At 44.8% G+C, this 12,599-nt stretch overlaps 1 protein-coding gene across 1 annotated transcript in view; it reads left to right on the forward strand.

Annotated features, from left to right (window-relative positions):
- Positions 1 to 12,599, forward strand: part of LOXHD1 (lipoxygenase homology domains 1) — a 140,804-nt gene that overhangs the window by 53,547 nt on the left and 74,658 nt on the right. The window contains exons 16-22 of the mRNA XM_014959844.1: positions 2,485 to 2,785; positions 3,321 to 3,475; positions 4,770 to 4,903; positions 5,820 to 5,968; positions 7,272 to 7,376; positions 8,101 to 8,229; positions 8,968 to 9,132. Coding sequence (XP_014815330.1) covers positions 2,485 to 2,785; positions 3,321 to 3,475; positions 4,770 to 4,903; positions 5,820 to 5,968; positions 7,272 to 7,376; positions 8,101 to 8,229; positions 8,968 to 9,132 — 1,138 coding nt within the window. The remainder of the gene's footprint in view (positions 1 to 2,484; positions 2,786 to 3,320; positions 3,476 to 4,769; positions 4,904 to 5,819; positions 5,969 to 7,271; positions 7,377 to 8,100; positions 8,230 to 8,967; positions 9,133 to 12,599) is intronic.

Here is a 12,599-nt window from a genome sequence, read left to right on the forward strand (position 1 = left end):
GAATCATAGGATCGTTATGGTTGGAAGAGACCTTTAAGATCATTGAGATCATTGAGCATTAACAAATTATCGCTAAGCCATGTCTCTCTGCACTACATCTGCCCGTCTTTTATCATTCACTACCACTCCTCGAATAGTGACTCCACCACTGCCCTGGGCAGCCTCTTCCAAGGCTTCACAACCCTCTCAGTGAAGACATTTTTCCTAATATCCATCCTAAACCTCCCCTGGTGCAACTTGAGGCCATTCCCTCTTGTCCTCTCACCTGTTCCTCGGGAGAAGAGACCGACCCCCCCTGGCTACACCCTCCTTTCAGGGAGTTGTAGAGAGTGAGAAGGTCTCCCCTCAGCCTCCTTTTCTCCAGGCTGAACACCCCCAGCTCCCTCAGCCGCTCCTCACAAGACTTGTGCTCCAGACCCCTCACCAGCTCCATTGCCCTTCTCTGGACGCACTCCAGCACCTCAATGTCCTTCTTGTCATGAGTGGCTCAAAACCATATGCAGCACTCGAGGTGGGACCTCACCAGTGTCCAGTACAAGGGGACAGTCACTGTCCCAGTCCTGCTGGCCACGCTGTTCCTGATACAGGCCAGGAAGATGCTGGCCTTCTTGGCCACCTGGGCACACTGCTGGCTCATGTTCAGACTGCTGTTGACCAACACCCCCAGGTCCTTTTCCTCCAGGCAGCTCCAGCCACTCTGCCCCAAGCCTGGAGCATTCACGGGGTTGTTGTGACCCAAGCACAGAACCTGCCACTTGGCCTTCTTGAACCTCACATTATTAACCTCGACCCATTGATCCAGCCTGTCCAAATCCCTTGTAGAGCCCTCCTGCCCTCCAGCAGGCCAACACTCCCACCAAACTTGGTGTCATCTGCAAACATATTGAGGGTGCCCTTGATGACCTTATCCAGATCATGAATAAAGATATTAAACAGAACTGGTCCCAGTACCGAGCCCTGGGGAACACCATTTGTCATCAGCCACCAACTGCATTTAACTCCATTCATCACCACGGTCTGGGCCCAGTCCTCCAGCCAGTTTTTTACCCAGTAAAGAGTACTACCATCCAAGCCATGATCAGCCAGCTTCTCCAGGAGAATGCTTTCAGAAATGGTGCCAAAGGCTTTACTAAAGTCTAGGTAGACAATATCAACAACATTTAGCTCATCCACTAAGTGGGTCACCTTGTCATAAAAGGAGATCAGGTTAGTGAAGCAGGACTCGCCTTTCCTAAATCCATGCTGACTGGGCCTGATCACCTTGTTGTCCTGTAAGTGCTGCATGATGGCACTCAAGATGATTTGTTCCATAACCTTCCCAGGCACCGAGGTCAATCAACAACATTTAGCTCATCCACTAAGTGGGTCACCTTGTCATAAAAGGAGATCAGGTTAGTGAAGCAGGACTCGCCTTTCCTAAATCCATGCTGACTGGGCCTGATCACCTTGTTGTCCTGTAAGTGCTGCATGATGGCACTCAAGATGATTTGTTCCATAACCTTCCCAGGCACCGAGGTCATATTGACAGGCCTGTAGTTCCCCAAGTCCTCCTTCCAGCCCTTCTTGTGGAAGGCCATCACATTTGCTAAACACCAGTCAACTGGGACCATCCCTGCTAGCCAGGACTGCTGATAAACGATGGAAAGTGGGTCAGTGAGCACTTCCACCAGCTCCCTCAGTACTCTTTGGGGTGAGTACCTGATGGATCCCATCCAACCCCATAGACTTGTGCATGTCTAAGTGGTGTAGCAGGTTGCTAACCATTTTCCCTTGGATTATGGGGGCTTCATTCTGCTCCCTGGTCATGTCATCCAGCTCAGGGGGCTGGGTACCCAGGGAAGAACTGGTCTTGCTATTAAAGACCGAGGTAAAGATGACATTAAGTACCTCAGCCTTCTCCTCATCCTTTTTTATTATGTTTCCCCATCATCCAATAGAGGATAGAGATTCTCATTAGCCCTCCTTCTGTTGCCAATATTTTTATAGAAATATTTTTTTTATTGCTTCTTATGGCAGTAGTCAGATTAAGTTCTAGTTGGTCTTTGGTTCCTTCTCATTTTCTTCCCACATAACCTCACAACATCCTTGTAGTCCTCATTTAAAAAAGAACTCAGTCACTGAGAATCTGACAAACTAGTATGATATTTTGACATATTCACCTTTAATGCCAACATAGAGACAATACTAGTAAGGAGAGCAATGGAGACGTAGGGAGCCTAGTAAATATGAATTCAGCTCCCATCTTTGCCGTGGTGGTTCTGAATGTCTTCAACTCAGTCTGTTCAGGTGGGATTTGGTCACGGGAATTATGAAAGAATAAAACATGAGGGGAAAAGTAAAGGTAAGCATGCATAAAAAAAATTATCTTATGCTTGCTTAGATGGTTTTGGGTGATAGAGGCAATGTCCCTCATGTTTAAGAATGTACTTTATGAAGTTAAGATATCTTATATCCTCCTGGGTGCTGACTTTCCCTTGGTGACAGAGAGAGGCTGCGGATGTTGGCAAGATTTATAAGATTCGGATAGGCCATGACGGGACAGGCATTGGGGATGGCTGGTTCTTGGAAAGTGTCACACTGAAGCGGCTTGCCTCAAAGACAAAGGATTCCAATAAAAATAAGAAGAAGAAAAAGAAGAAGTCCGATGAGGAGGAAGAAGAGGAGACCAAGGGGGAAGAAGGAATGGATGTCTATACATTTGTGGCACACCGCTGGTTGGCTAAAGACGAAGGTGATAAGGAGATTGTGGTGGAGCTGGTGCCTGAAGGAGAATCTGACCTGGAGGGTAAATATCAGAGGGAATGTGTGTGTGTGTGTGGATACAGCAGTTGCATGGAGGATAACCATGCAGTGGGGCTCTGTGGGACCGTTTACAGCCCCCCAGCCACCCCATTGCCCCAGGCCTGAAGTGTAGCTTGCACTGTAGTTTGGTTGATCAGCTATGGGGAGGAAGTGGACAGTGGTTAAAGTCAGACAGAGGATGGAGGAGATAGCCTGAAATGGGAGTATCCTAAAGGACTTCCGTAGGATTCTCCAAGGCTTGTCTGGGGCACTTGGGTCACAAGTCCCACAGGCTACCACCGTGTCTGGAAGTTTAGCAAACTGTAACTACATATACGGTTAATGACAATGTCTGGAGAAAGAATAAGCTGCTCATGTTTTAAGATAGATGCAAACAAACTGCAGACAGAATCTTTCTTATAGCTGACTGGTTATAGCTGGCATTTTTGGGCTACGTGCTTTCATGGTGAGCCATGGATCTGATGAAATATGGCTATTTCTGTGCTCCTCCTGATCTGCCTTTGCAATTCTACTTGCAGAGAACACGTATGAAGTCCATGTTCTCACTGGGACTGTGTGGGGTGCTGGGACAGATGCTAATGTCTTCTTGAGCATCTATGGAGTAGAAAGAGGAGACACGGGTGAGCGCCAGCTGAAAAGGTCGAATAACCTCAACAAGTTTGAAAAGGGCCAGGTAATGCACGAACTCAACTCACTCACACGAGTGGAAGGCTGGCAGAGCTCTCACAGTTATCACACTGGCCATTCTTTGCAGTCTCTTCTCTGCAGGGCTTGGCTGCTTCTTTCAGCTTAAAGCTCAAATGTATTCTATTTCTTAAATATATTATTTGAAGCAAAATGCCTCAAAACGTTTTCCAAGGGAAAGTAATTTGAGTAATAAGTTGAACACCAATCCTACATTGGAGCCACCTCTTGCATCTGCTTCCTGTAAGCATTCTGGTCATAACATTTCCTGCCAGGAATACTTGAAAACCACAAACTTTAAATTAATATTGGGGAGTATTTGTGAGGCAGCTCAAGTATGTCAGCATCTAGATTGCAAATACAATTCTAAGTGTTCTACTGAGCCAGGCAGAGAATAAAAGTAATATTACACAGTGTGCTATAATTACATTATAATCCAATCCAATTAAACAGCATCTCTTGTAGAGATATTCCATCAAGTAGATTGAATATTTGCCATAAAAATGTTTATGAACAATTAACAAGCTACTATTACAGCCAGGAATTGTTCAAGGAATAATTATGAATAACAAAAAATTACGGAAACAATAAGCAGCTGTGGAAAACTTGCAATCGTAAAAAAGAGCCTCAGGTTGTTAAATAAGCTGTTAGCTGTGATTTATGAGCTTGGCAGCGGTGAAGCTGCAACCTGCACATGGTTCTTCCTTCAGTGGGAAGAGCTCCAAGCTGCAAATGTAGCAGTCTCTGCTCTTGGGAGTAGAAACCCAATGTCTACCAACAAGTTAATCACATTAAGATGTTTAAAGTATTAGGATAACAAGGTCTGTCCTGTCACACTAATACAGCTAATAAATGAACCTCATGGTTGTAGTAAATGACAACAGAAAAAAAATATTCTGTGGTTTGAAATAAAGCACATGGAGGTGCACAGAAAAGTTTCCGTGGAATCAATATGTTTGTTCCAGATTCAGTCTGGAGGAAAATGCTAAGCCTGAAAGGACTGAGATTTAGGAGAGATGACTTAAACCTGGAGGAAGCTGAAATGAGGATGAGGTGAAGAAAGGAGTGAAGGGTTGTGCAGCTCTCTGGTTGTTACTGCCTTGAGGGAGCCAAGCATGAGTGTTAATGGGAGAGCTCACAGCTCTGTTGTTTTAGTACATCCACCCAAAGAATACAAGGGCGACTTACAAACGCCTTTTGTTTAAAGACTACCTTTGGCCATTTACTCCTGCCTTTCTCCCTTTGTGGAAAACATAGTTGTTTGCTTCTTGCCTCCTGTGCAGGTGGATGTGTTCACCATCAAAGCCATTGACCTGGGTGAGCTGAAGAAGCTGCGGATCCGCCACGATAACTCTGGTGCTAGCCCGAGCTGGTTCCTGGAGAGGGTAGAGATTGTTGACCTCAAGGAGAGCACCACGTGAGCAGCCTGTCGCACCCTTTCAGAAAAGGGGTCAGAAAAGGGGGCAGGTTCTCAGGAGCCTGCAGAAACACAGGAAGGCAGAGGAGATGCATCATCGTAGCTCCTCACCTATTCACAGGCATCCTTTGGGGGACTTGTGATGATTGTTCTGTTGTACTGAGTGTGGGGCCATTGTGGGGTACCTCTGTGAGGAGCTTTGCTGTCCCAGCATCTCTGCAGTTTGGGAACCAAGGGTGTTTGGAAAGAAAACTCCTCTTTTCTCTGTTTCCACAGGAAGGGAGTCTCCCTCCTGAAGAGGTCTCCATGCAGAGCCTACACATACGTGTTTCCTTGCAAGGCTCCACTCTGGAAGCCCTTGACCTCACATTTCCTTTGTCTTTTGCACCTAATGCAAAGGTCTGGGCCAAAAGCAAGTCCTGTTCTAAGCAAACTCCCGTGATTTTCACAGGCAGCTGGATGAACAAAGCCTAGGCTGTTAGAAACCTGAATTACAGGCTTGCCTTTGGGCTGGAACGTGCCTGAAATCATGTGCTTTAAAAGTTGCACAACGCTCTGGTGGGTGGGACTGCTCATAAGGACCCCAAGATAGGTCCACTCTTCATAAACATGAAATGCCTGTTAGATTGGAGGTTCCCTCTAGTTATTTAACTTTTTCTGGGAGTGAAAACTAAAAGCAATCGGTCATACGGGGCTGACAGCTCAGAAATAACGCTTTCAGTAACTGCTCACTCACCTGTTTATGAATTTAATTCCCACAAAAAATACCAGGGCTCAAGGATGAAAACAGATGCGTTATTCAGCTTCAAGTAATCGTGTTGATTTTTTTTAAAGTACCCTCTAATCTGTGCTTGTTTATGTTATTAAAGCCTGTGAAGTCCTGTGTAAGTGCTGGGTGCTGCTGTCATTCTTGTAGGTATTATTTTCCATGCCAGCGGTGGTTAGCAGTTGAGGAAGATGACGGGCAGATTGTCAGGGAGCTGGTCCCAGTGGATGAAGCATTTGTAAAGAAAGATTCGGAAAATGATGGCCAGTCTCTTGCAACGCTGGGCCTGGAACAGAAAGGTTTATGTTAGCCTTGTATTTCTTCCAGTGTGGGGTTGAAAAGGGACCAACTTATAGCATTGCTGAGAGCATTAGCAGTTAGCATTCACCGGGCTGGAATTGTGCCCTAAACATAAAGTTTTCAGGTGTGAATGAAGTGTGAAGTGTATGTCAGCCAACGAGGAGTGGACACTCCTCATTCTTAGGTGGTTTGATCATCTTGCAAGATTGGACCCAAACTGAGAAAGCTAGGAAGATGGATAACGTGTTCCGCCATCATCTCTCAACTGAAATGCACATTCACTGCTAATATCTAAGGCATAAATCCCAGCCATTTCACATCATGGGCTGGAGTGGTTGAACATTTCAATGTGAAACCAAGCAGAGAGCAAACAAACATGACCACAGAAAGGGAAGGGACCGAAATTTGTCTTTCTTTCCATCTTGCTGCTCATGTCCATTGTCCTCCGAAATAACTTTGTCAGCCTTGTAGCTAATTTTGCATGGTAACCACAGAGCAATGACAGACTCCTGGGTCTGATGCTGAAGGTGCTGAATGCCCAGCATTGGCTTCACTTCCCATGAAAGGTCTTAAACTCCCCCCTCAAATGCTTTTGGATACCTGAATAATTTCCACAAATTGTATAGCCAACAAATTTCTACAAATTGGATAGCCCTTCAGTTCAGGAGGACCTTCTGGCTGAGCAGCACTTTGGAAACATGTGCCTAACCATGGGAGAAATGTGCTGGTTTGGGAAATTTGAGTAGGTTTTTGCAGTGCAGTGAAGAGTACATTAGACTTTTCCCCAATTTTTATGAGTTTACTGCACTTGCTAGATGGTGGTGCGATAGAAACCTCCCTAATGGCGCTATTGTGAAGGGTGTGTTCATGAATATGAACAGTATATGTCAACATGCACACACTTTCTGGTATGTGTTATGTGCACATATGTTATTTGGTGCTATTAGAATAAAGGGGGGGAAGGAGTGTGGTGGGTTTCTTTAAAAGGAAATAACATTACAGGCAGAAGCAGGTTTGAAGAGCCTTACAGATTGCCAGGAAGCAAATGGGAAGGCTTGAGCACATTTCTTATCTGTAGATATGCAGAGAATGTACTGAATGACTGGAGCAGTAGAAAACTCTGCAACCAGATAGCCCAGCTCACCCCAGGAGCTACCACAGCATGCGGCAGGAATTAGGAGATTACACCATGGCTGTAATCGGTCAAAATAAAACCCAAACCAAACACACATATGCAATGAAAAGTAGAGTTAAATCCTGCTCAGACTTCACGCTCTTAAATTAAGGTATTTTATCTGACAGCTAAATCAACAACATACACTGTGAAAGTGAAAACCGGGGACAAGAAGAACGCTGGGACAGACGCCAACGTCTTCATCACTCTCTATGGAAGTAAAGATGACACAGGTATGGCTTCATGTGATGGAACAGGGTAGCACCTCACTGCTGGACACCTGAAAGGAGAGGTCAGGGTTTCCTTTTGTTTCCCTGCTGCCCATTCCTCACTCCTTTTCAGTACAACTTCAACGTTTTCCCTGTCTCCGCACACACAGAGTGATAGCTGGGGGCATACCACCAGCTGCTGTAAATCACTGCCGAACTTTGCGATGCTGATTTGCACCAGCTGCCGATCCAAAGGCTTTAATTTCAATTATAGCAACAGCACAGTTGACTGGGACTACATTAGCGGGTAGTGTGAATGGGGTGAGTGATTTGCTTTCCTCAGCAATGAATCAGCATGCTCCTGAAACCCGGCTCTCCTCTGCCTCTTTGAGTGGCCCAGAAGTATTTAATCAGCTGATGAGCAAATCCTCCTGGAAGCAGCCAAGCTGTGTGTGCCGTGACTCGGATGCCTGTGAGAGTGAGTGACAGGGGAGTGATGGGTAGGGGCAATACAACAGCATCATCCCTGTGGCGCTGCCAGAGGACCCCTCAAGAAAAGAATTCTGTATATTCTGGGACTTGATACAGATTTTGGTGCAGGGGAGGGAGGGAGGGAGGGACAAAAGCTCAGATCTTGAGATGAAAAGCCATTTTTTTACGTTTTAGCCACTTCCCCTGTTCCGCTGTTGACATTCCCAGAGGATTTGTTTCACACGCTGAACAATGTCCTTCTGCATTGTCCCAACAGGGGTAGTCAGCCTAAAGGCCTCAAAGATTAACAAGAACAAGTTTGAGCGTGGGAAGGTAGATGAGTTTACAGTGGAGTCTGTGGACATTGGGGACCTGAAAAAAATCAAGATAGGCCATGACAATAAAGGTAAGATGATCTGCTTTGTAATGCAGTATTTCTAGTGCATTAGGCACCTTGCTGTATAAAATAACCTGCCACCAAGACCACAAATGTAATTTGCCTTTTGGTGACAGATCCTTGCTGTCACTCTGGCTGTTCTTTGCTGCTAATACCTTTCCCATGGCTGTGGCAATAAGAGCACAGTGGTGGCAACTTACAGGTAGCTTTGCAACCTCTCTCTCTGTAAGAGAGAGTTTAGTTTTGCAGCCACCCCTTTGGAGAGGTTTCTCATACATCACCAAACCTTATATTTTTTTCTTGTCATGCATGGGACCTATAGACTTGTCTCATTTCTCTATCAGTATTTTTGTTGTCTTGATCATCTTTAGTCTTTTTAGGCATGGCCGTGTCTCTACTACAAACTAGGGAAGTAGTGGAAGGACATATGGACTACTTCCCTATGGGTCACCAAGAGCCATAGTTGTTGATAACTCCTCTGTCTTATTACAAAGACAAATTTATCCAAGTAATGGAGTAATTAGTACTTCCATGTGTTCCACTTCCACATCTTTAACCTGATGCATATAGAAATGTAAAGCACATTAGCTCAAACCTGGACAATCATTTGCAATCATCTTTATGATATCCACTCTGTTTTTCCATTGGCAAAAGAGAGGATGATTTATTTCTCAGAGGTCTGGAATGCAATGATTCGTCTGCTGTAAAGGCTTTGTGGGTTATTCATTGTTATCTCTCCAACCACAGGTAATTCAACTGGCTGGTTTCTGGAATGGGTGGAGATTGATGCCCCGTCGCTGGGACAGTGCCTCAAGTTCCCTTGTGGCCGTTGGCTGGATAAATCGGAGGACGATGGAGCCATTGAGAGAATCATCTTCCCTGCAGAACTGCAGACAAGAGAGTATATCCCATGTGAGCAGAATGCCATTTCCCCGGGATACACCCACCATTGCAGAAGATAAAATCTCACCAGCTCACGCAGCTTTATAGGCTTGGCATCTCCCTTGAACTGGCTTTGGAAAATTTATAAATCACCACATGCCAGCTATTCCAATTACTGCAAGGTTCCTCTGGGTGCTCTAGACTAATGTTTCCTGTATTCACCAAATCAAAGAGTCACTAGAAGCCATGAAGCTGCCTATGATTGTCTTTTTGCTGCCCTGTCATCTCCAAGTCCTCAGCCCATTCCAAGCTGTCTTCCTTGTCTCCAGTTTCTCTTTGATCTTGCTCCATTCAAATATTGCTGTTTCTGTTGTCAAAGCAGACACTTTGGTCTTGCTTCCAAGCCTTGGTTCCCTCACTGCCTTTGGCACTGAACAGCCCTCTTGCTGAAAGATCCTCTTCCAGAGTTTCTTCAGTGTGGTGCTTTTCTGCTGCTGTTGCACCAATCTGCCCCTTTTACTGTTCTCCAATTTTTTCTTACTCTTCACTTCACACCCTCTAAATAAATGTTTTGGGGTAAACCCAGTGTCTTTCAGGAGCTCTGCTGAGTACTGAGGGGTTGGACTAGGTGATCTTTAGAGGTCCCTTCCAACCCCCCTGTGATACTAGGCTCATAATTTTCGAGTCTGCTATGACACCTGAAACTCTTCTATTCAGGCAACTTCTTTTCCTGTCTTCAGAATATTGAGAATCAGATAACATGACTTTCTTGAATACAGATGACTGGAAATATTATTTTGCTTATCTTGTAGTCCTCTGTTTTCCTTTTCACATGTGCATCCTTGACTGTGTGCAGGGAACTCACAGACCTGAGACTTATGTGACTTTTCTCTCCCTGATCGGCTTCATTTCAAGTTGTCAACAAATATTACCTGGCCCACCTTCAGGAGACTATCTTGGGACTTCTTGTGACTTTTCTCTCCCTGATCGGCTTCATTTCAAGTTGTCAACAAATATTACCTGGCCCACCTTCAGGAGACTATCAAAATTGCCTTTTCCCTTCATTAGGTTGGATACCACAATGACTAGGGACAAAGTCTGGAACCTGAGAGTTGTTTTGCAACTCATGCCCTGCCAAATGCTTCCTAGGTGGCTCTGAACAAGTGATAAGTTGGTCACACCAAAGCTCATTGCATCCTTCATTGTATATGTTGGTGGGATTAAAAGCCTTACCTCTTGCAGTCCCCCATTTAGACATCAAAAGTTAGAGCTGCCCAGTCTTTCTTCTTCATAAATACTTGTGAGAATAACTACACAGAAGACTATCAGCTGCTTTGGCTCCTTCTTTTTTACTGTAAACACTGTGGTTCCTGTTGAAGGTCTCCTTTATACTGGCTGGTTGAGCCTCCAAGGTCCCGATCCTCCTAACCTGTAGTCTGTAAGCCAAAATCATCTTTCTTCTCTGAGGATCCGCCAAGGTCATCTCTTTGTGCCTCCCACATACTTTGACCACACTATATTTTATCTCTCATATCTTTCTTTCTTTACCTAAACTGTCCGGAGCAGAAGAATGGATACTCTTTTCTCCCTTTCTCACATTTGTCAGTCAAATGGAAGACATAATAGTCTATGTCAGAAGAAATAAACCGGTAGATAGATATAGTGAATACACTCACAGGAGCAAATATAATCCAGAAACCTTGTACGTGCTTCTCTTCAGGTTTTTCTGTGTCTTTCCCAGTCGAAATATATTTTGATGCAGATGTTGACTGTATAATTTATTAATATCCCTGTATATTAGAATGAGGTAAGGGTTTCTGGCATACGGAGTACATAGTTTGTGTAAACCTGATTTCTGTCAGCTGTCCACCTTCAGCCTTAGAAAATACTCAGACCTCCCTGGCAAGAAAGCTGCACCAGGCTCGGTGTCAGCGCGGGCTGTTTGACCATTTAGACCATTCCCACCGTGCTATTTACCGCCTTCTGGCTTCCTCACTACTAACCCTGGGGCTTTCAGTTTGCCAAAGGTAACTAAAGCAGTGTGATTTGTGCTATGATGACTCACGCCAGAATTGTTTCAGGCCCAGCAAAGGATAACATGTCACTGGCAGCCCAATTAAAACCGTTCCCCTTTGGGGATACAGCTTTAAAAGGGCCGTGTACATGAAATGGGCGTCTGACAGCTGAAAGCTGGGCTGATGGTGACCTTGTTACGGTGCTGCTTTGCTGATTCAGTTCTAAGCTGATGTTAATATTCAAGCAAGAAGAGCAAACGCCGTAGACCTCAGCAGAGAAGATAATTTTTAATTCATAACGTGTAGCATGTGATTTTTTTGGTCTCCGGGATTTTTCCCCCCCACCTCCTCTCTTACATACTGGAGAAACTATTACAGATTACTCGCAGCACGGCAGAGCAGATTTCATTGGGTTGGGCAGGAAGAATATTAAGTACCTCCAGGCTGACTCTCTGTAGAAGAAAACTTCTTCATCTCTGTTCTCCTGAGAATCTGATTTAGAGAGCCTGGGTTTTTAATGAATGATTAGTCTCTGATATGCATAATCAGAGTTACTCCAGATACGGTGCCAGAAACCTTCTTCTCTCCCCTAGCAGAGATGGTGAATCTGAAATACACCACAAAGCGCCGTAGTGCAAATAGCAAAGAGGACTGAAGGGTAGGAGGATGAACAATAGAATGAGTTGGGTTGGAAGGGATCTTAAAGACCAATTCAGTTTCAACCCCCTGCCCTGGGCAGGGACACCTCCCACCAGGCCAGGTTGCTCCAAGCCCCCTCCAGCCTGGCCTTAATACTATAGTTCTATGATCATCAATAAATGTTTGGTCATTCCCAGAGGGTGGATTTGGAGAACGATTCTGGTAACCCTGAGGAAGATGCCTGCATTAGCTTGTCTGACTCTCTTCAAGCTGCATTGACTGTAGTGATTACAACCAGAGATGTGCACACCTGTTTGATGTGCAGGCATCTGAACACAGGTTTCTTATTCCGCGAGTTAAACACCATCTCACCTTGGAAACTGAGAATATTCAGTAAATTTGTAGCAGAGCCAGGAACAGAGCCCCAGTCTTATTCCTGGATCAGTCCTTTTCCTGAACAAGTCTGAGTCGTACTCTAGCTGGACTCAAGACAGAGAAGCTGAGAAGATAGAAGAGAACAAAAGGAGGCATCAGATTCTGGGGTCATGAGACATTCTGGAGAACCAAGGGAACAGGATAAGGAAGTATTTAAGGGTGTGATCCTTACTGTTCTGCATTCACCATTGATCTGGTAGTAATTATCACATTTGCCTTGGTCTTACAGAGAAGGTGGTACTAGGAGAAAATGAGATCGGAGTAGACAACAGAGGTGTTTATTTCTTTTCCTTAAGATTGATTTTTGTCACTTGTTTAGTCATGAAAGTAATAGGAGATTTTTTATTAATTAGGCCATCTAGAATATTTATATACTGTCTCCAGTTGGCTTAATGTCATCCATCTGCC

Source organism: Calidris pugnax, unplaced genomic scaffold (assembly GCF_001431845.1).
Source record: "Calidris pugnax isolate Ruff unplaced genomic scaffold, ASM143184v1 scaffold474, whole genome shotgun sequence".
NCBI classification, from domain to species: domain Eukaryota; kingdom Metazoa; phylum Chordata; class Aves; order Charadriiformes; family Scolopacidae; genus Calidris; species Calidris pugnax.